Source organism: Penicillium diatomitis (assembly GCF_028827545.1).
Source record: "Penicillium diatomitis strain IBT 30728 chromosome Unknown utg000013l_segment0_segment0, whole genome shotgun sequence".
In the NCBI taxonomy this organism is placed as follows: Eukaryota; Fungi; Ascomycota; class Eurotiomycetes; order Eurotiales; family Aspergillaceae; genus Penicillium; species Penicillium diatomitis.
This window is the reverse complement of record NW_026623185.1, coordinates 825,915-853,298: the sequence shown is the minus strand read 5'-3', so window position 1 is coordinate 853,298 and position 27,384 is coordinate 825,915. Positions and strand designations below refer to the sequence as shown.

At 45.7% G+C, this 27,384-nt stretch overlaps 3 protein-coding genes across 3 annotated transcripts; 2 read left to right on the top strand and 1 right to left on the bottom strand.

Moving 5' to 3' along the window:
• Positions 1-1,306: 1,306 nt before the first annotated feature.
• N7539_008632 (fungal specific transcription factor domain-containing protein) lies at positions 1,307-3,564 on the top strand (the record flags this gene model as incomplete). The annotated part of the gene is made up of 2 exons (XM_056938227.1): positions 1,307-3,246; positions 3,345-3,564. 2 exons carry the CDS (start codon positions 1,307-1,309, stop codon positions 3,562-3,564), a joined length of 2,160 nt encoding a protein of 719 aa, XP_056786609.1.
• A 17,816-nt stretch (positions 3,565-21,380) lies between these two features.
• On the top strand, positions 21,381-22,508 carry N7539_008631 (PARP-type zinc finger-containing protein; the record flags this gene model as incomplete). The annotated part of the gene is made up of 5 exons (XM_056938226.1): positions 21,381-21,496; positions 21,570-21,746; positions 21,798-21,978; positions 22,072-22,143; positions 22,206-22,508. The coding sequence occupies 5 exons, from the start codon at positions 21,381-21,383 to the stop codon at positions 22,506-22,508; spliced, it is 849 nt and encodes a 282-aa protein (XP_056786608.1).
• A 2,821-nt stretch (positions 22,509-25,329) lies between these two features.
• N7539_008630 (uncharacterized protein) lies at positions 25,330-25,761 on the bottom strand (the record flags this gene model as incomplete). The annotated part of the gene is made up of 2 exons (XM_056938225.1): positions 25,330-25,416; positions 25,468-25,761. The coding sequence occupies 2 exons, from the start codon at positions 25,759-25,761 to the stop codon at positions 25,330-25,332; spliced, it is 381 nt and encodes a 126-aa protein (XP_056786607.1).
• Positions 25,762-27,384: the final 1,623 nt, after the last annotated feature.

Here is a 27,384-nt window from a genome sequence, read left to right as displayed (position 1 = left end):
TGGCGCGTTCTTCAAGGAAGTGATGGTCCTTAAAAATTTGCAGTCTTATGCACCCTGCAAGAGGATATCACACAGGTTGAAGCGGACAAGGGCGAAGCACGTCCAACTCGCAGAACAAGGACGTTTAGATGGGCTTATTTGCGAAATGACTAGCCTATAAGACGGAAAAGTTCCCTTCAAGTTCACACACAATATTTTGTACCGGTTTTTCTACAGGTAAAACCGCCACTCACAGAGGGATTGATTCTTCACAATAGAATAATTGAAGTATACGGCGAATTGCGGGCGTGGTGGCTGTGCGAAGCCGTAGCCAGCCGCAGCCGCAACGGTGCGATACTTACACCGTTCCCGGGCATGACAGAACATGCGTTCTGGTATATTCGTCTTTTGGCTTGTTTGGTTAATAGACCTGGGTATTCCCATAACATAAGTACTAGAGATGATTTGATATTCAAGGAATGAAATATCGGCAGAATCTTGATTTCGATCCGGCGTACTCTACTATAGTCCGTCGTGCATATACCGGTGGCAGAACTGTTTGACTGGTATTTGGAGCTAATCTATCCAGGCAGCCAGGCTATAGGATTGGCAACCGCCACCCACCCCAGCCACAAGTAGGCTCCGTAGACCTCTAATAAAAGCTTGGGTTTTTTCCACCTTCAATTCATAACTTTATCACGTCTCACCTTCCGTGTCTCATCCTGTTGAATTATCAATACAAAGAGATGCTACCCGCCACGCCCGGATGGGCCCGCACACGCCTGTCATATACATCCGCAGACCACAACCACCCTCGCCTTTTGCCACTCCAATTCTCCTCGAACAGCCAGACTCCTCTTCCTTGTCATACTGGTGAGGTCGGTGCTCACTCGAATCGAGGGCTTCCGAAGATTTGTCCAAATTCGAACTACTTGCCTACACCGCCGTCGTCGTGGCCCGTGTGTGACCGCCAACCTGTATCTACGGAAAATCTGAATCCGTATGATGCTGGACTTTTCTCCAATCCAACCTCAGGTGCCATCAGGCACAAGGTAGCTCGCGCGCAACAGGTTCGCCAACTTACGCGCTGAGAAAAACATTCGGTAGATTCTTTCTGACTGGTTGGGTTCTGGACAGGCCTGTAATCAGTGTCGATCGCGAAAAACAAAATGTGACGAATATCGACCAGTTTGTGGTCACTGCGAGGAAAACAAGTTAGTTTGCGAGTACAGGGAACATTCTCCACACACGTACGTATCGTGGTCCGCAGATGGTCGTCATCACCTCTCGCCGACTCCTCAACAGATCTCCTTAATTCTAATTCGCGATGCGCAGACAAGTAAAACCAACACAACTTGCGATGGATCGCATTTCGGCGCTCGAAATGAAGATAGATGGGGCTGTTAAGACGCTGATTGAAGGTTGGCAATCACAAGAGGCCACTCTGACTAAGCTTTTAAAGGAAAGCAATATACTTCGAGTCATCAACCCGCTAAAAGAGATGACGGGTGTGGCTCGCAACGACAACAAGGGAGAGCCAGTTGATCCGGTGGAGCAGACCACCCTTTTAAAATGGCCGGCCATCAAGCGCCTGCTAGAGACAGCTTATGCCGAAGACTACGTGCTCCAGTTGGAGGAACAACGGGATCTGATCAGTATACACGGTCGGAGAGAGAGCTCATACATAGCAGACGACACGGTATTGCCTACGTCACTCCGACCGACGAAAGACAGTGGACATAGCACAGGGCTCTCAACGTCCGATAGCGCCTTCAAAGTTGTGGTCCCCGCTTCGCCTGCAGACACTCCTGCGGAAATTGATCGGACTGGGTCTCTAGGGCTCGACGCGAGGACGGCCCGCCGGTATTTTCAAAGCTATCTTGAAAGCATGCACAAGTTGCATCCTTTCTTGTGCCAAAATGACCTGACGATGAAGGTAAATGAATTTATTCGTTGTTATTGCGCACGAGATTTCCCGCTATCGTTCAATACCAATTCTCTACGTCGTGGTAAGAAGCGGAGACGGTCATACGAGGACTTAAAAGGGCCTCAAATGTGTTCGGCATCCGCGCAGCCAAAAGTAGTGGAAGAAAACATTGATAATGCTATAACTCTGCTGGTCTTTGCCATTGGTGCTTTCTGCGAGCAAAAAGCCCTGCTACTGGGGTCAATGATGGATGAACAGACTCTTGACTACCGCCACCAACCGATCGCGGCTCAGCTTGCATTGAAATATCCTTGTCCGCCCATACCGCCCAGGGATGATGCATACTCGGTGACCAGTGCTCTATACATCTCCAATTCAGGTTCCACCGCTCAGGAGCAGAGACAGAATTTCTCCAAACATACAATCTCTACAATGAAAGGCGACTACGTCCTCGTGAAGAATCATGAGGGGATACCCGGATTGGCTCTGTACGGTTATGCCGCAATGATTCTGGGTTTGATGCAAGGAGGCATCGGACTCCCACATCTCCAGGCCAGGCTGCTTGCAGCTCTATATGCCGACCAGTTGGTCCATCCCCTTCAGAGTCATGGCTGGGTCTGCCAAGCTGTGCAAATCTGTCAAGCTTTAATCAGACAAAAGAAGCGCTTCCCGGGGACAGTGTCGGAGAGCCCTACCCAGGATCTCTTCAACTTTGCCTACTGGACATGTGTGCAGCTAGAGAGCGATCTCCTCGTAGCACTTAACCTTCCGGCAAGCAATACCCGTCTGACCGAAGGTGAGATTCATCTACCTAGGGGTCGTTTTACGATTGACTTCTCCAACGACTTGACAGCGCCAGCTGCTCGTATGCTGATCATCCATTCGGCTCGGATCCACCTCCGCAAGATTCTTAATCATGTTCAATTCGACCTTTACCGTGCAAAGAAGAAGGGGCAGTTCGGACGACTGTGGTCTGAGACACTAGAAGCTCTCAGTGCGAACCTTGAACTCTGGCGAGAAAATCTTCCGAACATGGTGAACTGGAAGGATAACGATCCACCTGCCGCCGAAATCAATGCCGCTCGTATGCGCGCTGAATACTACGACGCCCGGTATATGATTCATCGCCCGTCGCTCTACAGCACCCTAAATCATGGACAAGATGGCGCCCAAGTGCTCGTACAGTCAAATCCCACGGCTGTCGTTGAATCGACCGAAGTATTTTCGACGACACTACTAGCATGCAGGGCTTGCATTCAATCGGCTATCCATAGCTCAACTGCATTTGACGGTGTCGAGGACAGGCTAATCTTGACGAATTACTTTGGTATAGCTCAAACGTAAGCTGTTCCTTATAATGGTTTTCTTCCGCATGTTTGCGTCCTCCATGTGAGATGAGTACTATGAATCCAAAATGCTGACGGGTATGATGTGCAAGACAATGCGGCAACATGCTCGTTCTCTCCGCGACGTATAACGCCAACCTCGCCGGCCTTTCCGATCTCGTAGACCGCGACACGCTCGAGCGTCTCCTTATACGTACCATCAAATTCTTACGCCGAAGTCAAATCGCGTCACCCACTATACGTGCTAATGCTCGAATGTTGATCGAGGTTTTTACCAGGATCTTTGATCATGAACCTGACCTCTCTAGCTAGCGTCGGACTATGCTATACTTGCAAGTTTCTCCGTACTAATCGGACTGCCCCGCGCTCCGACACGAAATACCTTGCCGCAACCACTAGTCGTTCACGGGTCGCGCTTGGTGCCATGCTTACCTTTAGTAGACATGGACTGGGTCATTCGACTCCTTTCTCCAGCTAGTCTGACTCGCTCGTACTCACAGACGATCTGGCGGGCAACCGGTCTGCGGAGGACCTCGGGACTGCACATAATTCGTCTCCAAGTCAGCGCCCTAAATAGCTTCCTCAGAAGTCCTAGGACTTGCTGAGACAAACGTTGGATAAGCTTTAAGTGATATCTGGAGCTCCCGGTGAATCCGCCGTTCGACGGTATCGCAGCATCAAGCCCCCGGACGATTGGAGGCTACTTCCCTTTGCAAACAGCTCCTATTTTCCATTCTTCTAGCCACGGCTACCAAATGAAAAGATCACCTGCGTGCTACAATCAGCATGCAGTTTAATACATACTTTTGTCCATATCACATGCCGTGCTATTCAATTTCATATGATTCCGCTCCCTGGAAAGCGAATCAGACGTATTTCGACCCCCGAATACAGAATCACGGTTCAATAGTAGGCCTAGTATAAGGGTATATCGCATCTTAAATAAACATGACTGGGATTTTGATGTTACTAGAGGCCCCATCAAAAGTTCCTCGCCCGTGCAGCTGGAGCCCGCCAGAGACAGATACAGGTCCAAGGTATATTGTTCTGCTGAGATACGTAATACTGATGCCTGGTTTGACGTGCACTGTAGAAAGTAATATCTCTGGAGCCCGGGATACCTCGAAGCTCCCGCCTACTCACTCAACGCTAGAATCTGTTACATGTGTCTCTCTTCATTCATGTTTGAGATTGGAGACAAGACAAGTAACTACAGGTAAAAGAGAGTAGGTGTGGATAGGCTAGGTTGTAATGGTGTTTCGCAGAACTGTCCGTCAGAAACGATATGCATTTAAAGCTGGAACCATGGGGCCAGATCGAGAGGGAATGACCGGGGATTGTTTATCCGTGCCGACATCATGATAGCCAATTTCCCACCTGATGACATACGGCATGAGATGCGACTACAGTAGTAGGGGTAGCCGCGCGATGTGAGAGAGGGATGATTCAGAGATTGCCTAATGAGGGGGGATTCTGTCTAGGTTGCAGGAGATACAGATAATCTAAGAGCACCTTGTGCGTGTACATTGCGGACAGCTCTGTGTCCTCTAGAGAAATTGAGGCTTGTAATCACAACAAAAGCTAACTAACTATGAGCAGATCGACTGGCGTAATTGATCCCTTTTAACGCTCTTAAGTCACGTGACAAAACACCCACTGGAAACTTTCCGGGTGTTATCATGCTTCAAATAATAGGCAAATAATAAGTCAACCTTGGTCTAACTAATGGTTTTCCGCTAGGTTCACAATTCTCAACGTCTCCTCCTTCAACCTATTCCAATGCGGAAGCCCGCCGTTCATGATTTGTATCAGTCATTTCGATAAGCTGGGCAGTCTTAACCGCTCTTGGTGGAACTTAGTCGTGATGTTGAAGTGACAGAACTGCAAATGATCCCCCTTTCCGTGGCTGGCTTGCTCCATTGAACATGGTTGTGGTCGGGATGGAAATAAGTACAATTAATTCCCTTCGCTTTCTCCTTTGCAATCTCGAAATCTGGCAGGGGTTTTCCATCTCTGCCAGCACATCCTGCTGTTTCTCGATGACTTCAGCCTGTTGGACAGCCTGTTGGATCTAGAGATAGAACTGAACCGCCCTTAAATAGCTTGCGATGCCCTATATGCGCGACATTCACGGCTCGAATTGTGGGTGGGCGAGCGAGCGGGAAGAGGGGGCAAAGTAGCTTATTAGATTCACGTGCTCAACCAATGGTTTACTAGAGTAGGCCAAATTTCGTCAACTTCCTTGGTGCCAAAGAGATTCTCCTACAACGGAAAGTGCAGCTTGATTGGAATGCTAAGTCGCCTAGATAGCCCGGACTTCCCCAGGCATAGGCGACGCTTACCATAGCTCTAGCGAGGTTTGCTGGCTCGAAACCGCGCAGACTTATGACCGACCTGGTAATTACAGTACTTTGCTTCCTGCTGAGTTGTAGCCATCGAGGAGAGAAATCGAACCTCTTACACTCTTCCGAAATAGACGCCCGTCCATTCCCAATACCGATCTGATCGAGATTTGGTCTTGTGTGAGAATGAAATACATAAAGCACTGCTCGTCTGGTTTGCCTCAGGAGCATCGGAATTAAACTTACCGAGCACCGAGTTATAATGGACCCGCTGGACGTACGCCCATAGCTCACTGATGTAGAAGATCGTGAGTCAAGAACTTAATTTCCATCGAAAGTTGTTAATCATTATGATAGTGGTCAGTGTTAATGAGTCATCCGTCGCGCATCTGTCTCTCGTACAAGAAAACTTCACTCTCGCACCATCAACAAAAGTTATGCCTATATTCAGAAACGGGCTTGTTTTCACCCTATCAGGTATATGTGGCGATGATCGAGTATGTCCGCTTTGGTTCACGCTCTCCTTCCTCTCGCTGCCCACCACTATCTACCTATTGTCCCCTATTGTCCTGATCTATATCTAGCCTAGGAGTACTACTCTGGATTAGATGGCTGTGTGCTGCCTCTCAACTCTTTCATTAGGCCCTTTGAAAAGTTGATGGACAGAGAGGTACAGAGAAGCCCTCTTGCCTGCAATAGTATTTCATCTTTTTAAGATTACTTTTCAGGGTCTAGAGGATGTAGCGCTTACTTTATTTGCAATGATCTACCAGAGTCCCGACCATGAAAAGGATATGGATGCGGGAACGTCTAAGAGAGTATATAATATACTATTGTACAGATAAGCATTCATATATATGACGAAGATGACCCCGTTGACTTGTTTTACTAGTGCAGGTATGACCCGGGTCGGCCTCTTGGACTAGAATAAGCGTATAGAAACCGAGGAGAATAATGGTTGCGGAGTGCCAATTGAACGCCTTGTCCCCTGGCTTCTGCCCCGTAACAATAACGGACTAAATAAACAAGAATGAAAATACATATTTCTCCACTTACCAAAATTAGGCGAACCTGCATAAGGAATGAGACTAACATACTTTTACTCTTCAATGTTCCGGAGTGTAGTCTTCCAGAATTTTGGGAGACTTATTACCGGTATAGGGGGCTGTCTCCGATCAAGTTTTCCTTTTTGTCCCTCTGCCTGATTGCAGGAGATATAGTGAGATGAGGAGTTGTGCGTTCGCACTTCTCGATTTCAATGTGAGAGCTATCATCGAGTCTTGCTTTTGTTCGCGCGCGACGAGAAGGTATAGAGGTTGTGTAAATATCTTGGGGTAGAGTGGTCTTGTTTGTGTTAAAGAGCGATGTCACCGGATTAACCGGGGCGCAGTTTTCACATCCTATGAAAAAAAAGCGACTAATCCGAAATCCGTCATAAGCTAGTCTATTTTAATATCATTTAATTTAGCGATCTCCATAAGTCCTATAATACGACGTGACCGTACGATTTAATTCGTCTAAATGGTTGCTGGTTCCCTAAAGTATCGTCTGGCCCCTAGCCCCCGTGATACTTACAAATGAATATAAATAGTTCTTCTAATTATCAAAGTTATGCGAGCCTGCAGAAAGAATGAGACTGCCGTTTCTGAGTGTAGTCTTCCACGAATTTTAGGAGACATACTACCGGTATGGGAGGCTGTCTCCGAGTAAGCTTTCGTTTTGATTCGTCTTCTTGATTCCAAAAGGAATAGTGAAATGCAGATCCTTGTGTCTGCGCTTCTTGATTAGTAAGATCCCTTATCTAGGCTAACTCTTGTCGGAGCCCGTCGAGAAAATATCTTTATTGTATATTTAATGAATTGAGAGGGTAATGTTCAATGCGCATGAGGCTGCAGGATTTCTTTCACACAATCTAAGTTGAATTCCAGTTTACTGATATCGTCTAATTGAGATATAACATATTCAAACACGATAGTAATGTCACGGCTTGAAGACTCTGGGTCAACGTACGGGTACTTCAGCTGGTATCATCGGAGATCCAAGCACATAATATCGCAGGTTAAGTCGCTAGGGGGACATACATGTCACTTTGTATAGTTGCGCAGCACTCCCTCGCTCAGTGCCTTAGCGGCCTTAGAAGCTCTCTCCCCTTTTCAGTCCTTCCATCTTATGAACAGCCTTGCAGTAGGTTTATTCATACTGGGAATGTTAGTAGACGTGAGTTAATCTTTGCTAGCAAGCCATACGGACCACGGTGGGGGCCTTAAAGCAATGGCAACAGTAAATTTCGGCCAGGCCAATGATGCTGTGCTTCTCCCTCGCAACTCTTGGGTCTTCGCTAATTCATACCAATGTTTTCGATGTTACTAATGGATACATAGTTCAGAAGGCGTTGGACGAACAATGATTCAGCTGTAGGGGCCAAAATAACCCTTGTAGTACGAAGGTATTAGTTAGTAGTTGATGTATCAGAAGCATTCTGTCAAAACCTGATTTTCTACTTCCCATACACCATCCGGCTCCAGCGCAAACTATGCTTGCAATACAGACAAGGTCATAGATGATACTTTGTCTGGGTGACACAATCTCTGCCGTCACTTACCCAACGAATGCCCATCGATAGACGAGGCAATTAGCCCCCCTTCTATGCTAGTACGTGTTATCAACCAAGACAGTCATGGTGTGTCCTATGACTGGCTGGGATGCAGAATGATACGGCCGTTTCCTGCAGACTTCTTTTTGGTTCTCTATTGGATCAGCCATTTCTTTCCAAGATATTACACGTCTCTATTGCTTACTTAAATACAAGCACTATGGCCTATTGCTTCACCCCAGAGTCGAAAATCCTCCATAGTGCGTAAAATTTAGTTGAGAGCAGTCGCTACACGTAGAGTATTGTGTTCAGTACTATGCGCATTTCACAAGTCATAAAACATGAGCGTCGTATATCCATATATAGCTGGTTCCCAGTTCCGCTTTTTTTTCTAACAAGTTTAAGGGTTTGTTAATATTCTCGAGACTGGTTTCTAAGAAATATGTAGATCAAGAAGGAAGTTTCGTCTCTTTGCTTGAGCTTTCCAGGGATTTGGTGAGTGACGTAAAGAAGGATTCTACTGGCGAAGGGGATACCAGACGTCAAGTAGGCAACGGGCATGTCGAACTGATTACATTCTGAGGGTCATACATAGAAAGGCGGGATGCTAGGCTACTGTACGGTGAAAGAGCTATTCTCGTCTGAGTAATCACACCGAGTCCGCCACGCAGAGGCACCAGCCACCACCGTATCTGCCTGGTATTACGATCACCTTCGACCCCATTGCAACTATGTCAATGGTAGAGCAACATGTTTCCAAACGGAAGGACCACACTCGTGCTACCTACGCGCTATCGACGCGCTATGAAAGCGCCATCCCCACACACATAGACTTGGATGAAGGGCTAATTCATCCAAAACATCCCCATATATCAATTTGCCAGCGTTCTCCTTTCCTTCCTTGCTCTCCAAGCTTCCTACCATCGCTACAATACAAAAGATAGTTTCAACATCCTGGCATGAAACGAGAAATTCCTGTTTGTGAGGATATTTTGAAAATTGCAGTTCGGCTATTTCTTTATTTTTGATTCTTCGCGCTATGCTACTGAAGTATACAAGAACGATAGGCCAAATACAGGCAAGACTAAAACATTGCGCCGAACAGGGCTGATTAAGGCCTAGTGCGAAGCTCAATTTAATTCTATAGTCGTGTATGAATGTCCGCCATGGTCGCATCACAATCCTGAACCATGAGTCTATTGACCAGCATCAACAATGTTCCATGATTTTCAAAATGCTTGTGATAATTACGATCGATATCAAAACAATTATGAAAGTTGTGTACAGGCTCATAGTAGGATCCAGACCGTGCCCGCTGGGCTAATTCTCATGCCTTGTCTATCTCCGACTTCTCATAACCAACCGTGGGTAGGCAGGGTTGAATAATAAATTGTCGTCGCGCTGATCAGTATAGTACCCGGTATATAAAGGACACGGCTCCCAGCCGAGTGTGTCTGCCGGTGATAAGGATTCAAAAGGGAAATGTGGCGATTCAGAAGGTTGGTGGCCCTCTTGACCCAAACGATGACCAGTAAACTTGGCTCGAAAGTAATGCCCCGATTGCATCGTGTAGGGGGCTGTGCTTATTGGCGAAATTACCGCCCTTCAATTAGTAGCGTGGTGGAAGCACAAGACCTATCTCGCATCTTGAACGTGTTTTAATGCATTTCTCCACATGTACATCGCAGTGTTATAAACAATGAGAAGCGCATGACATCATGGGCTTGCTATCAGGCACTTAGAAGAGAAGCCCTTGGTAGTGGACTCCTACCGGCCTTGTTATTTATTAGTTTTCAAATGAAACCACTGAAAGTATGATACCTCTTTGAAAAGTTTACGCATCTTCTGATCTGTTCTTCCTTGACGAGGCCGTTCTCCTGTATCACAGGATAGAGATCATTGATAATTTGAACTGATTTACTTGGCACGAGAGAAAATTATTCTACCAGCCTTCATCAATGATGGTACGGAAACTCAATTCTTAGCAGAGCCGGTGGCAGATAGACCTATACGAAGAACAACAGCATTCGACGGTGTGGTGAGATCGCTTCTTTGAAAGTGAAGATAGAATGTCTCTGTGAGCTAAAATGACATCTCGTGGCCGGGAAACGTTCGTGGATCAGTGTGATAATACGTAGTGGTATGAATTTTGAGACGTCAATATTCTGAAAGCATACAGACAATTTGATCGGGTTGGGAAGAGCGAGTCAAGCAGACAAACTGCCCCATAGTGCAAAAGTAGTAGAAAAAATTTAATGAAATAAGTGTCCCAGCACGAGAACCAATGACATGTTCCCTGCATGCACTTCGCCCCGATGATGGTATCGGAAGAACCCCGATACATATCGTACGAGTTGAGACAGGGGCACAGAGGACAGGGAAGAGTAGGGTGGACATGATGGACAGGGTGGGTAGAATGGACAAGGCAGACAGGGTGGACATGGTGGACAGAGTAGACCAGGGACTTTCCAGACCCTAGAAGAAGTTTTGGAGATTGCCTAAAATCAATGATCATGTCACAAAGTGTTAGTGATTGCACGCGCGTCCGCAGGCCTCTGCAGCTGCTTGATTCTATTGCTGAGTTTCGGCTGTGCTGCCCGGCTGTGCTGCCTCTCATCTTCGCCAATAATACAGTGCTAGTGCGGATCTATACTGGAGTTCTATGACTTCACGTTGTCGACCCACGTTACTAAACAATAACTTTGCTCAATTGTCAATAATGATTTGTTTAAAACTTGCCTCTCTACGACTTTGATTATCAACATGACTCTCCTATCCCGCAGGATATCCCCTTACTCTGGGTACTGAATTACGTTTCATCAGTAGCGTGATCATTCATTCTTATCATTTGTCATCTCAGTATTCGTCTACAAGTTTGTTGCTTCACATTCTCGAATGAGAAGATGAAGAATCAAATATCTTCCGCGGTCTGGGAAAGTAAGAAGGCGCTCATTGCCCATCTATATGTGGACGAGGAATGGCCGCTTAAACATGTCATGAAACACATTAGTTCGGATGATTTCAATCCAAGGTATTTTTTCGAGAATTAATGTTCAGCAATTCTTCATCAGAGCTGATCCGGTTAATGATATTGTCTCCGCTAGTCAAAACCAGCTACGCAGTCGCTTGAAAAAATGGCGCTTCAGAAAATCAACACGCAAAACTCAGTCAAGTTCCCAACCGATACGAGAGTTGACACACATCAACCGACCGCTTACGGCAACCTCAGGAAAACCAAGCCGTGGACATATAACTTCGCCTTCAGTCGGAGGGGTAATTGCCTCCGACTCGATTCCACAACCCAGTTATCAGTTCGGTATTTCTCAAGCGGATTACCACGCCATGGTAGATGTGAGCTTGATTATCCTTTCCCGTACCTCTCATTTCTCAACTTCCCCCCATGTTTCTCCATCCTACTCCTCCTTCTCTTCCTCTCTCGCGCTTTTCCCTCCCTCCTACACAATTTGTCCCCACGAATCTCTGTTAATCATGCATTGTCAAACTCATCAGCAGCAGACCTTAAGTGCCCGAGCGTCGACCACAGTGCAACGGTATTCCTTCCAGGATACCCGGACAATGATGTTCCAGCAACTTTTTCCTGCGGACTACAGTGGGGAAATAGTAAACGAGTGCACATCATCTGAATTAGCAAGACATACGGATGATTCCAGAAGTCTCATCAACCACGTTTCCCATTATGAACCTGGCTCCGATGGAGTGACCACTCTACCTGCCGCTGATGATTTCCGGCCGTTTCCCCTTGGGCTGACAGATTTCTCATCGAATGAGCTGGTTTCCTTCTCCAACCACCCCCCGTTTGAGGAGGGAGCTTGCAATTTCAAAGCCTCGGTTGCTGATAGGCTGGAGTCGTCGCAGAGAGGAATCGTCAGCACAATCTTTGATGAATACAAGAACTTTGACTTGAATCAGGCTGCAATTTTGACGAATCTGAATCAGAAACAGGCTTCCTCTATCCCTACGGAGGAAGTGTCTACATCCTTCTCCTGTCCTCCCTACCAACCCTCCCTCTTTTCTTCCGCATATTGCGCACGACGCCCCACTGAAACGTCCCCCATCCCATGCCACTCTGTATGGGACGGCTTTTTCTTCCCGCCCGGGGGAACCGACTTCAATCCCTCGTTCTCAATCGAAAGTGGATACCCCACAGTGCGACACATCAGTGATATAAGGTCGGCTTCACTGGCCAGTGCAACAGTTGAACCTTGGAGCTTCAGAATCCGGGAAAACTAGTCGAATGTGGATTGGAGAGTGAATTGGCTAGTTGGTGACCAACGGTTAACTCGTCCGTTAACTGGTCAACACCCTATCTGGTGGACAACTGGTGAATCTGCTGACCAGTTGTTTGGCACAAACCCGACCTCAAGTCTCCCAAGGTTGAGATAAAGAAACGTTCTCACATGTCAAGGGTTTGCATCAATAAGTACTTCATGTTCATGTTTACCTTTCTCCTTAGGGATACTTGCTTCTGCCTGATGGAACCTTTAGAAAGCATACACCCTCTGTCCTTTGCGTTTTACATTCTCTTTTCGGGTTTTTAAGTTACATGAGACCCAGTTGCTTCTAACTTTCTTCTACCTTTTTCTGCCCGTATAGCTTTGCAGCTGACGAGGCCGCACTTCACACTCAAAACCTCTATATGGTGTGTCCTTCACACAAGAACTAATCGCATACTGTGTGGCAATATATACAAAGGAGAATAGAAAAGTGTACCAGAACGCTAATCCGAACCTAGTCACTCGGACTGCAGAATTTCTCTACGCCTGCGCAACCCACGGCGTTTTCTGCGCTTCTCGATTTGCGTATATGAGAATCTACTTTGAACACCTCTTCCGATATGTAAGCAATATACCCTTGGCATGTCATATGCGTATACATAGTCTTATAGTTGGCACATCGTCCATCATGCCCACATTGTACGCACCCCTAGCAATTGACCTGTCTCACTCCAACTATCAAACATAACGGGATGAACCTCCATTGTACCAGTACCTAGATTCAAGCACTAGGTGCTTATATACATACACGATTCAGCTTAACGCCCATAGAGTCTTGTGCGGGAAGCTGAATCAAAGTGATACTCGGCGCTCAACATCCAATTAGCTTAATCTCACGCCACACCGCGTACCGACTGGATGAGAATTCGGCACCAACGATCTGTTTCGCATTATTTCCCCACGATATCGCACATGGAGAGCCAAGAATCAAAATGAAGAATGTGAATGGTTGATTTTTCACAAACACAGTGCGTGAGAAATAATGTCTGATATAGCGAACTTGCAATTCTAACACAAAGTCGGCAACAACCCCGCTTTGGCAACACGCCAAGAACTTTGGCAAAACTTCAGTTTATGCAGGAGCCCAAACGAACCAAATCTGCGTTATACGATAATAGATTCTCATTGATTCAATTGTGCAAAAGGGGCGAAGCAATTTGGTAACCATCCGGTACATTTACGTGGCCGCGTCTCATCATCTTTAGTACATGATCCTGCGACTTATGCCGAACCAAACTTCTTTCTCTTCGCCTCCTGATGGATGGCAGGCCCGGCTGGTACCGTCATAATATAAGGAAACCCAGCTCAGAACTTTGATGACCATTATACATCTTGTGGGACATTGGTGAATGGGGTACTTTTGGAAGGGCTTTCTGAGAACGGAATTAAAATCCTCTTATCATTTTGAAAATTGTAATGGTGCCGAACATCCTGGCACGAGCTTCGCTACCTACTCGTTACTTTCATGATCAATAAGCCTCCTGTTCATACGAGCGCATATCATTTGGATCATCTACGGTCATGTAATTCAAGAGCTCACGTCCACTGGCCCATACCGGCGTGGATAACGGATGACTTCCTAGAGAGGAGAGACCGTGGTTGGGAGAACTCGATTATATGACATGTATTGGTGCGGTGAGCGACGTAACATGGACGGACGAGGTCTTTAGAAACACGCAATGATGGACCTAACCGAAGAGAGGAAGTACGCTAAATCAATCATGCACTGGCTTGTAACGACCATATACCTCTTGATCACAGGTCGTTCAGGATATCACAAATACAAGTTGGCTGATCAACTTATTTCCCTCGAGGCACAAGAACGATCTGATTTGTTTTAGCTATAAAATCTAACAGACTTAATGGGACGGGTCCCTATTTGAGAGAGCAATGGACATCAAGCTCTTCCAATCCGGTTCGGGTTACGAATTGAATACAAATTTGTGAGAAATCTTGGAACCTACTCTAATTTGGGTACCGCTTGTGTTACGAGATTACTTGAGTCTTCTTAGAGTCAATACATAGTAGCTAACAATTTTCTCTTTGACCTTTCAGCGAATGTCATGTGGGAAGACAAGACACAGGAAGCATAGCTTAACATCTGAAGCCCATCAGAAAAGCGACCGACAAAAGAATAATCGACAGGTGCATTCGTAGCAATTGCTGCAATATACAACAGGGCGGATCGTATCTTAAGCATAGAGTGATAAGTATCCGAGTTGTAGATTCTGAGTGCATCAATAACCCTAGTCGTGCAGGCAGCATCCCCTCGTTGGCACTTGAGGAGTGTACGCCCGTAGGAAAGACAAAAGTACCCAATGAGTCAATACTCACTGATTGCCAGGGCCTGCGCGTTCATCACCGAGTACCCCAGAAAACCAGCAGTCTGTGCCACGGAAGGCGTGAGTATCTCTACCCTACATGTATATGCTGTCGCTTAATATGCGCGCGAATGAATGCGCCCTGTTTACCTTGTGACGTTCTATATAGTACAATAGTATAGACTCGGAGAAGATCAGACTCAATCAGTAGTGGCGAGCGAGTTTAAGGTGAACGAGTGTACATCACGGACTGGAAGAGTTAGAATCACGGCTTATATTAAAGCGCAGGAAGGATAATTTCTAGCACGCTTTGGGATACTTTATCTCAGAGTATTAGAAGTCGGTATTGAATCGCCTATCAATACCATTTGTACAAAATCATAGGTTGCGAAGACTGGTTACACATTCAATATTGTACAATTTGCCCACAACTCTCCAGATTGTAGACCAGTGTCTATCTCTCTTGGTGTAAAGGGCATTCCCAGGTATTTTTGCGGCTATAAATCAGAGAAGTCAGAAGCGGGCAAAATCAGACTAGAATGAATCTGAGTCCAAGTGCTGATATGCATACGTTCTCTGGTTCAACTGAGATTGAATTTTCTGCGACCGCACCGCTCCGAGTCGCTAATCGGAAAACCCATTCTCTTCTCTATCAAAATATTGCGTTATTTGTCCAGAATGGAAAGGTGGGGCGACTTTGAGAAACTCTATGGATTCTTGCATGACCTCGATGTTCCATATAGCTTTATGAGCTAAAAGCCGTGATGATCGGTCAAAGATCGCCTCGTTTAATGTCATTATACCGTCATTCTATTGAGGTGACAGGCCTATCAGGGCGGAAGTGAGGGATGGAAATACCAAGACAAACGGTAATTTCCAAATAGAACACATGTGACACTCATTCCACTCGAGCTCTATGAGGGTGGGTCCATGACCCCTAGCCCATCACCTAGACGTGATCTTGGTGCTTCAACCGATTTGGTAAAAAACCGGGCTATCCGAGTTTCACATAGCACCGTGCATTCTATTTACCAATGAAAGACCGATGGTTCATACAAAATTCTACGCCAATGAATTCATGACTGGACATTATCAGAAAGGACTCAACAATGCCTAAATCGCCGGACCAGCCAGAATGGCAAAACAAGTTTAGACCACCGAATAACAACTCAAACATCTTGCTCCCTCGAACGTGAAAGAGCCAACGTTCGAAAAGAAATTTAAGTTTCGCTTTGCACTGTTTGATTTTATCTCAGCAGATTCATGTCGTATCTCCATTGATCTTTGATGGTTCACTGTGTTGGACTTAAAAAAACACCCTTTAAAGACAGGAATTTAGGGTGAGACTGACGAACATGACTTTGAAACGTGACATGAAGGATAGGAAAGATCACGCTGATCATTTATGTATAGTAACGTAAGTACCTCAGCGAGCCAAGAGACAGACATCTCAATTGTCTCGCAACCTATTTACAGATGAGAAAGACGACGTGCCCTTTCGCTATAATCCTATTCTGAAATCGCGTCTCCATAGTTTACCACCGGCTTGAGGTCACGAGCCTTACCCTCTGGAGATCGAGCTCTTGTTCCTTCAAGTGAGACTTCAGACAAGATAGTACGTTAATACGCAACTTGAGTCACAAGACGGCGTGGAAAATAGGTCAGAACGCTTACCTATTCTCTCAGGGTGCTTGAGAAGAACTGAGCTTAGCACAACACAAATTGGAAATAAATGTAGAAAGAAATCCATGTTTCTTCTTCTCCTTTGGAATATCAGTTGTTTCAGGCTCAGAATGCTCCTTGGATAAAGCAGGGGCCGGTGGAGGTAGGGGTCGCAAGTGAGAAGGGTAACGCTCCCATATCGAGGTTTTCTTTGTGTTTGGCATATTGACCAAGTATTGAAAGCTACTGTTTGATGCTTTAAAATGCCAATCTTGGAGGGGGACATTGATGTCGAATGCTCGGCCAGAGTTTTATAAGTTAAAGTATAGCTCGATCGGCTTTAGCCTTCACACCCTCCCGCCACTGGAACCCCGAAAGCGGAGCGCAATTAGAGCACAGGTCAGCATGATTTTTATCTGATGATTAGAATATACGGCGCCTGTTAGCTACTCTCAGATCGCCCCACAATCTCTCCCAAAGCATGCTGTGATTGATGGAATATCTGGGTAAGTGTACTTGACACGATTCTGAGTCAGTATTCCGGCACGAGACGAAGTTCCGGTCTATTCTAAAGCTTCTCTGACCGCTGACAACAGGACTTTAAATAATACTCGACCGGGTCTGATCCGTGGTGAATTTACGGCATCAGACAAACTTGTTCTATCAAGCCGGTTTTAAATCACCCTTTCTACCCTGCACGACTGCTAGTAAGCAGTTGACAGATATTCAAGTGCGGCTTGCCGAGCTCTCTTTGCCGAGCTCTGTCTTTCAGCGGAAGTTTTATGCTTATATGGATATCAGCTTTCTTATGTAATGAGTTCTCTTCTTGGTATGGGAAGGGAGGGCCTGGCTCGAGGTTACCAGGAAACAGTAAGCTTTTCCTACTCAATGCAATTTAAGACATATCGCTTACATATGATGAACACATACAAAGTCTAACGATCCAACGGAGCAATGGGTGCTTTCGCAATCCTCGTATGAAGAGGGATTCGGTGAAGATCGATCCGAAGGAAAGTGCAGTCCTCGGGGTTGTTCTGAAGCTGATGTGCTTTCATACTGTAAATCAGTGTTGAATGGCACCACTTAGAAGGTTCTCAGGAAGTGGGCTGCAGGTTTGATCAGACAAGTTGATCCGACGAAAAGATCTGCCTTCCCCTACCACTCACGGAACATGAAGCCAAACTCACCGAAGCCTAAATGGTGGCCGGCATGTATTCCGCACAAAGTGCCTAGCGCTCCGTCGAAACACGGTATGTGTCTCTAGGACGATGGCAATTGTGTGTGGAGTTCAAAATAATAATCGATCATGACCGCTGGAAACTCAGATTGCGTCGAGCTCATCATTCACATAGCTCGTAGTCGCGTCAACGGACTTGATCCAACAGATCTCGAAAGAGCTGTTTTGGGAATGGAGAATTTTGACAGCAAAAATCCTCGAAAGCTTGAAAAGACCGAATGGAGTCTTTTGTATGACGTGCTATCTTTTGTATGACGTGCTATGGACGTTTGATCAAGTACAGACTTCCGAATGCTGCTATGCCTGTATGCCGAAGTGGAAAGAATCGCTGCTACCTATTCCAATGTCAGAGTTCGCTAATAATTAGGTAGCAGGTAAAGATTCAGACTTCTCGGGTGATATCAACGGATCTCATGACCTACAGGACGGCGAGGTAAATTCAAATTACAAACCTGCCAAATCAGTGGTAGAAGATGGCCTAGGCACAGAGCTCATGGTAGCCGACACCGAGAATACTCTGGGGACTCTTGGTCATACCAGATATCTCAGAGCTACTAGGACGCCTAACGAGACCATTCTCACTTCGGACACAAGCGATTATTCTTCGGACCCTCCCTCGGTACCACAAGCTGTCCCAGCTGGCTTACCGACAATGCAGCTTATGGTTTCTGATCCCCGTTGGCAAAACCAAAATTATGGCAGTAACTGCGGTATAGTTCAACAACACGCAGAGATTGCGTATTACTCGATAAACACCTTAGTCTTAACACAGTATAGCTATGCATCTATGGACTCCTCACCACAGATGTACGCTGACATGCTGTCGCTCGAACAGTGGCCCTCAAGCCATGTCAATGACTGGACAAACGTTGCCTTCAATTCGGACGCACATTACTATCCTTGTTAGCATTTGGACCTGTCTCGCACGGCTCAAGCTCCTTGGGAAGGCTTTTTTTGCGGTGGTCCGAAAATCAGACTATATGCGATCGATATCGATCGATTTTACTTGAATGGATATCATAGGCTTATGGAGTGAAGGTGATGGAGTGGCCGACTCGCGCCGACTTGATATGATTCAATGCAAGTCAGTCTCAAGCGTTTGAAATTCTCTGTTTGTGAAAGCGAAGTAGGCTATAGCGAGTCAAGAGATGAATGAAAGCTTTCACATTTTGATAACCTTGACCTAATGATTTTTAAGCTGTAGGGTCCGAATACCCTTGAAGATACCTACCTTCATACTCAAACCTTGCGAAACGCAAAACCAACCATGCTATCAACTTCATCCTCGGCCATTGACCCCAATTAAGCTTAAACTATATTGAAACGGGAATATTATCGGTCAAAGCGGATTTTTGAATTCAAAAGTTGGTCTCCTGGAAGAAGTCAGGAGCTGCCATCCTGCAACGACCAGCCGGCCGGACCCCATCAGAGAACAGGAATTTTGACGGACTTTGAAGATACTATCTTGTCTTCCCACAGCAAGTATACCAGAGACATTCGAAGCAAGGTCCGAACATCACGCTCTGATCACAGCTTAATCCGGACACGAAAGGGCACCAAGGGCTCAGGGAGCTTTTCACTGTTCCCGATCAAAAAGGTCAACCCTCACACGTGAAACTTGTGGCCATATGTAATCAATTTCAAACATCTGAGGAGCACGGAAGGCTGGTCAATTTGAGCAAGGCGGCCAAGATGGGGTCAGAACCAGCGAATTAAGCAGGAAGGTCACCTAGCCGAGGCAATGGAAGAATGACGCCGAGCACCTCAAACCAGAGTACGATCAATACACTGAAGTATACTCCATTAGAGTATTCATATCAGCAATGAAGACCTGCTAGGTAAATGATAGCACGTTTCGTAAGGTGTATTGTGTATGGAGCTTCGTCTTTCACAGATCAAGCGCCGGGGTGCTGTTTTGCTCTTGTTATGAGCCGAGAATACTACAAACCAGATTCCATTCTCTTAGCAAACAGGCCGTTTAGTCGTCAACTTGGTTCCCGAAACCTAATACCCAGTTGAGCAACCTAACTCAAGGAGACGGAAAGATCCCCATGTCTTTCAGTACATGACTCTGACTGGAACTTGACATTTCCGATTTTGTGGGCTTGGAACCTACCTTTCCCGTATATAATAACACGTATAATTAAGAGCGAATTTGAAGATTTCTTTGTTTCTGTTGAACACAGACATCCAACTTCACTTCGTTCCTACTTCTTCTGCGGTATGTACGATTCGATGCGCCCATTATCTTTCCAGCAAAAGCAGCGATTACAGCTCCTTGGTCTTTATGTAGAGCAGCCGCAAATAGTCACTATCGAGCTGTGCAACTTTTTCTGTAATGGGATGCCAGCCCGAATCCTCTACCAGGGTTCACAGCGGAAGCAGGGCCTCTGTTCTGAGCCATTCAAGGTGGACATATCATAATGGTCAAACTCATCCTGGACTACGGGGCCAAACCCAATACGTTTAACTCATACGGGCGCAGTATTAACTCTTTCTTTACCATACCCCACAATATTCTGACTGCTATTATGCGAGGTGCTCATGTCCTTAAAATTAGAGTTGCTATTAGCATGAAAATCTTGGCTTTTCCCTCTCTCGGTATTCTTGTTTTCTCTACCATCATAGTGTAGGGTAGAACTTTGGCCGCTAAGGATATTCTACCATGCTATCGGGGGAAGGTGGGATAGTTCAAAGGTGTGGTAAGGACTGCCGGATGGATTTTTCTGTGGAGAAGATATTTCGCGCTTAAAAGATGAAATGACTTAGCAAGATGCCTAGCTAAGTGCTAAACTAATCAATAGTGAAAATGGACACCCAGTGATAGAGTTTATTTTCACATTCTCTTTGTTTCAAGCACGAGAAGAAAACTGAGCTAAGGCAAAGACGAAAGAAGGGGGCGTAGATCATAACCCCTGTCATTCCGATCACTTAAATCCGAAAGCATAACCCTTGTGACCATTTGACGGAATTTCGTTATGTCGTGATCCCGAGAGGAAGATTGATCATATGGTAGGTGTACGTAGTGGATAGGAGGAGAACCGGGGGTTCTCAAGTCAGAGTCTCCCAGTTGATTTCCTCTGCACATGTGGCCTGCAATACCAGCCATTTATCCAGCAAGGCTTTCACAATGACAAAAGCTCAAGGTCGGACTTGAGGAGTAATGTACAGTATGAGTAGTAAAAATAGAATATATTGTAAGTCGGAAGAGTTTGAACATGACCCAAATTCAATAATTACGGCCTGTATGCTATAAATATGACCAATATCTTATACATTTAGAATCATCCGTTACAGAAATAGCAAATATTGAAAAATCATATTTAAAGACTTCTATGCATGAAACTGTTGTCCTATCGCTCGCTCTACTTGCTATCCTTTCCATTCCGAGTTTATCTTTACATTGACCCGTTTTTCTCTTTTCTATATCCAACCTTCTCTCATTACCCTATCGTCTATCAGGTCTTTCTATTGAGTTTGACTGACTGTTTGAAGGTCTCTTCTGAGATAATATTACACGGTTCCCTGAATCTCTTCGCGGCGCTTCCGTCATCCGTCTCATAAGGAAGTACCTGCCTTAGTGAGGGCTTCACCGTCATCATGCCTTATTCCATTGGTAGGTCCTGCTCATGATTTAATTTCAAAAACTTAATAGGTTCGTGTCAGCATCAGACCAAAATGGCACGATACAATGTTGATATTCAATGCCGCGATGCGAGGTTGATGCACCGACACGCGCGAGGACGCGCAACGCTGAATCGCGTTACCATAACCCGAGTGGTTTTTGCTACCATGTGTCCCTTTTCTGAAATATGAAAGATTACGAGGCACTATTCTGTGGCAGCGTGACTCCTATTGACTAAATAGTTCCATTGGGACTCGCTTGCCTGTACTGACACTTTTGGTTCTGCTCGCAGAGGTTTCACCAGACTCCGCTGGTTGTCACAACAAGGAGTGCCGAGACCATAATATTGAGATTACAAAAGGCGAAATCCGTGTCGGCACCTGGGTCGAAAAATTTAAAAGCTGGCGGTGGCGGCACTGGTAAGTCTTCTAAGTGCATCTTGCGCCTATCGTGGATCTGACAATTCATAGGGGCTGCACCACTCCCCTTGTTCTCGCTAATATGATCAAGAACTTGTTCGGAAAGGAAGAATTGAAAGGTGATGAAGATTTTGACCGCATCGTTGGCTGGAAGGGTTTGTCCAAGACCCAACAAGACGCTGTCCGCAAAGCCCTCACGGAACGCCACATTCCAGATGAGGACTGGAAAGGCGTACGTGCACTTTCTTCCCCTGACTTTACGAAGAAAGCAGCTTTATGCCTTTGTGATATTCAATTCTACCACTTCACTGACATACGCATGTAGGATGTTGAGTGCAATCGGCCAGGCAAGCGAGGCTTCCGTCTTTCTAAGAAGAAGGCGCGTGCTAAGAAAGACGTGGGTCACTTTCTGCGAACCTATTTTTGCTTCATACTTCCGGGGCTAACACCTGGCACAAGGCGGACGAATATTCCCAGTCCAGTGAGGCTGAAGCTGGCGAGAGAACCAAAATGACTGCTCTTGCTAAGAAGGCTACCGATGAAAACGACAACATTGGGAAGTCCCGAAAGCTTAAGCCACATACCCGTGGCGGGAAGCCGGAGAAGAAGCCAGTGGTCGATGATTCAGCCAATGAGGATGCTAACCGCTATGTCCGTGTGGAAGGAAGATTTTTTATCACAACCATATGCCCTTATTGTGGATGTTCATCTCAAGAGCGAAAGCCTTTTGACACCGCTCAGACACACACGAAAGACGCTTAGACTCTCCGAAGAATGATATTTAGCAGGGATTGTGAGCTTGATTCATTTCCCTCGCGAATCTGAATTCATTAAGTTAGTTCACTCTCGTAGTTCTAATAACCCTATTTCTACAACTCACGTTTGGCGCGCACCCCGCACGTTCTTTCTATCAGCTATTCGTAAAGTCGAAACCAATCCTGAAGTGTTTCAGTCTATACTCAGAAAAGTACGAACGCAGTTCGCACTATCTTGGAAAGAAACCATACGTCAGAAACTCCAACTAAGAAGATGAGTTCACCGACGTAAATGACAAAGTCTACGATGACCATTCCACTCTATGCGATGTAGTTTTTATAGTGTAAAAGATGAAAGGGTCATATCCGAGTTACAGACGCCCCGGTTCGCAGGGTTTCAGACATTCTAGCAAGACATGGCCTCTTGATATTGCCATCAATTGCAAAACAAACAATGATGGCCACAATACTTCTGGGAAGGCAACATGTCGGAAACCTATCGAGGTAGACCGTAGTGGACCGGGAGTTCTGGGACCCACTTGTCGGGAAGACGGATTTTTGAGGCCAGAAAAATCCGCGAATTAAAATGCGTTATGGCGGAGAAAAGCGTGGATATACTCAAATGTTTCCCCAAATCCATAAACAGTGATCAATATACCCTTTGTCTGTAAGATTTGCGAGGAGGCTGAACATTCGTTGTCTGACTGACCCTGATCGGACCCACAAGCTCTTCCAAAAGGTTTAAAAGGTTGGTCAAGATAATGGAAAACAAACACTCGCAGACACAAGTGATAGGCTCACACTATAGTATTACGTAGACTGGACCAAGCAGGTGAGAGGAATGTCAGTTATGATAAAGAGAATTAGGGTGACTCCTCGATTCACATTCGCAATATTAGTGTCAAAGGACAGATTCGCTGGTGCTTTGTCTACTGATCACTTATATCCGTTACTGTCATAATCATTATCCTTTGATCTTCATGACTAGTTCACATGCAGTGTGAGAAAAAGTTTGTTTTGAACATACTGTTGGCATTGGAAAAAGATACTTGAAGCCAAGAAAAACCACGGAGTTCCCGCTTTTGTAATCTGGACTGGAAAATAGCGTTGATTAGCATGAAGAGTTAGAAGGATGTGCTGATGACAACATATGATAAGGCTTTAATCCATTGCACCGAAAAGATGATATCAATTAGGAAATGGCCATGCTATGGAGATGCGATGATGTATCAGTGCCTCTCTTCATCAAGGGACCGCTGAGCTCTGGCAGAGGCAATGGAAACAGGTGTCGATTCGATCAACTCTAGGAGATAGACCACAAGACCTTGTGCTAAACTTTGCTTTTTCTACTTCTTTTCTATCTTTTTTCACTTCAAACTTGAGATCATCAAATGTATAATTTTCTTGAAACCTTCTCGAGACTTCTTGGCACGTAACACTCACTAGCTCACTAGCAAAGCTTTGCCGTTAAGACAGCCTAGATGGCTGTTGGCTCTTCAAGCTAAGCTATAGGCGAGGAGGTGTTCAAATAAAGCTCTATATTTGTATTGCTTAAATAGAAAGAGCCATTCGACTAAAAGGTGCTTTGTTAGGTAACGGAATTACTTGTTGCGCTCTAGCTTGACAGTCTACATCCATCGTCCTCGTTTTATTCATCCTCTGGCATAGATTGCATCGCCAGGTGCGACTATAAACGTTTCTACGCGCCTGCGTCAACGAGAATACAATTTCCAGAATGGAGCGGGTTTAAATCCTTACTTCCCTGATTGCTACAGGTGTCAAGAGTGTCCAAATTTTGATATCATGAATAAACAACAGCTCATGCACTCTGTCTCCAGCAACATAATGATTAATCATGTCTGTAATGCTTTTGGTATTTCCTCTTTCTCCGGACAATCCTCTTGTACTGAAATTTCCCAAACGGACCTACAGTATTCTCTCTGCGTTTGGAAGTGGACCAAGAATTGGTCCTCTTCGATAGATATCTGACGAGTGACCTATGGAATTACTTGGATTATGGACAAGAACCCAGCCACAGCAGACTGTTATTAGGGATACCTGTGCATCAAGTTTGGCACTTCCAAAAGTCCGATTCGTTCGAGGAAGAAATACTACAAGCCTGAAGTTGCAAGCTAGGTAAGATACTTACCTTCATCTTAGGGTTTGCTTTAGAATGTGAATGAAAGTATTTGAACTCTCTGATAGCCCTATACCTCTTCTATTCCCTTGAGAGGAGAGCTATATCAAGTAGCTAATTGCTTTGTTTTCCTAGACTATCTGCGAATAATGTGTTTTCTAGGCCTCTCTAAGTCTGACCTGGAGAAGGGCAGACATAGTAGGTATTGTAGCGGGGAAGTATACGTTATTGAAGCCACAAGCTCATAGATGCACTGCAGGTAGGAAGGCAGGAATTATGGGACTCGTGTAAGCGTCTGGAATGGGCACAGTACCGTAGATGACCTCACCGGGGGCCGCAGGCACGCGCTGCGCCTCGTTTCGGGTAGGTGAAGTGCTCGGCCTGGGTACTGATACCGACGCTGATCTGCCTTGTTGCGACTCAGCAATTGACTGATGACGGCGATCAGGGGCCTGCCCTGAAACGAGGAAATTGGTCGTGTGGGCAAACGCAACGAGGCAAACTGAATCGTAAACGGCTCCGCTTGGCCCTTTTCTGCTGCAGGCAAAGGGTCAATAGAAACGGTATACGGCGACTTGCCTGGATCGCTCGTGTGGCTAGAGAACGCAGGACCGTTGGTTGCGGACTGTAAGTCAAGATCAGAACAGACCTGGCCGCGACCATTCACGGCCCCCAGGAGGCGCCGTTCGAACTAGACACCGTATGCGCCAATGCCGTAGACGAGCAGAACCACGAGATTAATAACAATGCCAATAGCAATCGAAAAAGAGTCCCGTTTCTATGAATGTCGTTAGTCAAATGTTCTCGTAGCTTCGGGAACTGTACGAACCTGCAGACGGCACAATCGGGTGCAACTGATGGTGTGAGAGAGAAGCTGTTTCCAAGTGTTTGCGGTGCAGAACCAGTCCCATATGTCTTCCCCGTTACTCGTTACTTTGTTATTTGGATCAATGGACGTCGCAATGATCCACATAATGAAGTGGAAAGCAAAGAAACCGATCGAGAAAATGGTATCGTAAATGGTGATCTTCTCAGCCTGACGGTGTGCACCTTTCCAATAACCCCAGAACACTGTCAAGCAGGTAGACAAGGAGAAAGAAGGCAGCTTAAAAGTAGAAGTCATGGCCAGGGGCCGGTGTCTTTTGCTCGGGCCAACAACGCGTTACGTGATGCAAGAGACTCGGTCACTTGACTAAAATCGTGGCAAGCAAGGCCGTCCGGAACCGCTGCAAAAGGATTCTGATCGACTCTCAGGCTCGGACTAATGACTGGACATTTTCCCCCAAACCCGCCCGAAGCGAAGAGTCGTAAGTGAGAAGTGTCACAGCAAGTCGGTGTACAGGCATTGAGAGTTTTTGATTCTGTAGGCTGATCTCGTATCTAGGAAGACCGGATGATATCCTCTTAAGATAGATTGTGGCTTCTTCATCTTTCAAAATTTTGGTGCAACATGACTTGACCAATCTGATCAGTAGAGTGAGTCCAGAGGCCGCCCGAGAGGTGTGCGGTGTGCGGTGCGCAGTGAAAGGTCGGATTGCTTATCGTTTACCTCGGCAGCTAGCGCCAACACAAAAGTCCGGAAGTATGCAATGAGAATCTACTTCTCATATTTGTCTTGAACTCATGTCCTGCGCGCTGAGAGTGGCAGTATCATCGATACAGCGTCCATAAAGTCATATCATATGGCCTGCCACCTGCCATAATCGAACATGGCTTCAATCTAAATCAAGTAACCTTCATAATATATAATAGTGATTTTAACATTGATTTACTTTAAGCACCAAGACGGATCCACCGGGGTATTGCACTTGATTACGTTCAAAATACGAACATCATCAATTTGCGTTGCGCCATAGGACTGGAGTTCACCGGATGTCCCTCTCAAATGGTGCCAGAATATTAATAGAATCAGGGGGATATCCTAGCCTACTAAAATTAGACTTCCTGCCGTATGGATCAACAAGAATAGTCAATCATACCCTACAGAATGAGTCAAGAGCTTCCGAAATCAATAAAGCAGATCCCGAAACTAATTTGAACATAACCTGAAATTGTGTCAATTAGTGTTGAAAAGGTGCCCGAAACTATCCTCATTGGCTTGGGCTAAGGGTGCTCTGTATTGACTCAATGTAGATATATTGTCCTGTATCCTCATCAGAATGTGATTCCCAGCCCCTCCTATCGCCAAACTAGCCTGAATAATGCAGAGAAGCTCAAGAGTCATGCGAAGAAAGTCCATAAATATACAGAAAACCCCTCTGGAACAGTTCAAAAAGGGGAATTGTATTTTTCCTGAACATGTGGCCCAATGGGACGATTTCCTTACCCATTCATTAATAGATCAGGTTTGTCTGCCAATATCAATATTGACCGATCGTTTGTTGTCTATACTGAATGCGAAAAAAGTGTATCAATGTCAGAACACTCAAGTTCTCGAATTCTGAACAGCCCTGTATTTTTCACAATGGATTCAAGCCCTCCACATTACGAAGCTCCGTAGGATTGCCTCTATTTGGACAGCTCCTGCATCAAATTCGCATGACTACAGGTAATGGACCTATTACTAAAGATGAGACGCATCTATTCTGTGAACAGGCGTATCGTTACTCGAGGGTGTTTTGACAATATTGCCCTTTCAAGATCGAAAATACGTTTCAGTTCAACCCTTCCACGCCAGAAGTAAGAATCAGCGCCAGCAGAGACATGGAGGCAGGGGAGACAATTCAATATCTTGACGGTGTTTGCT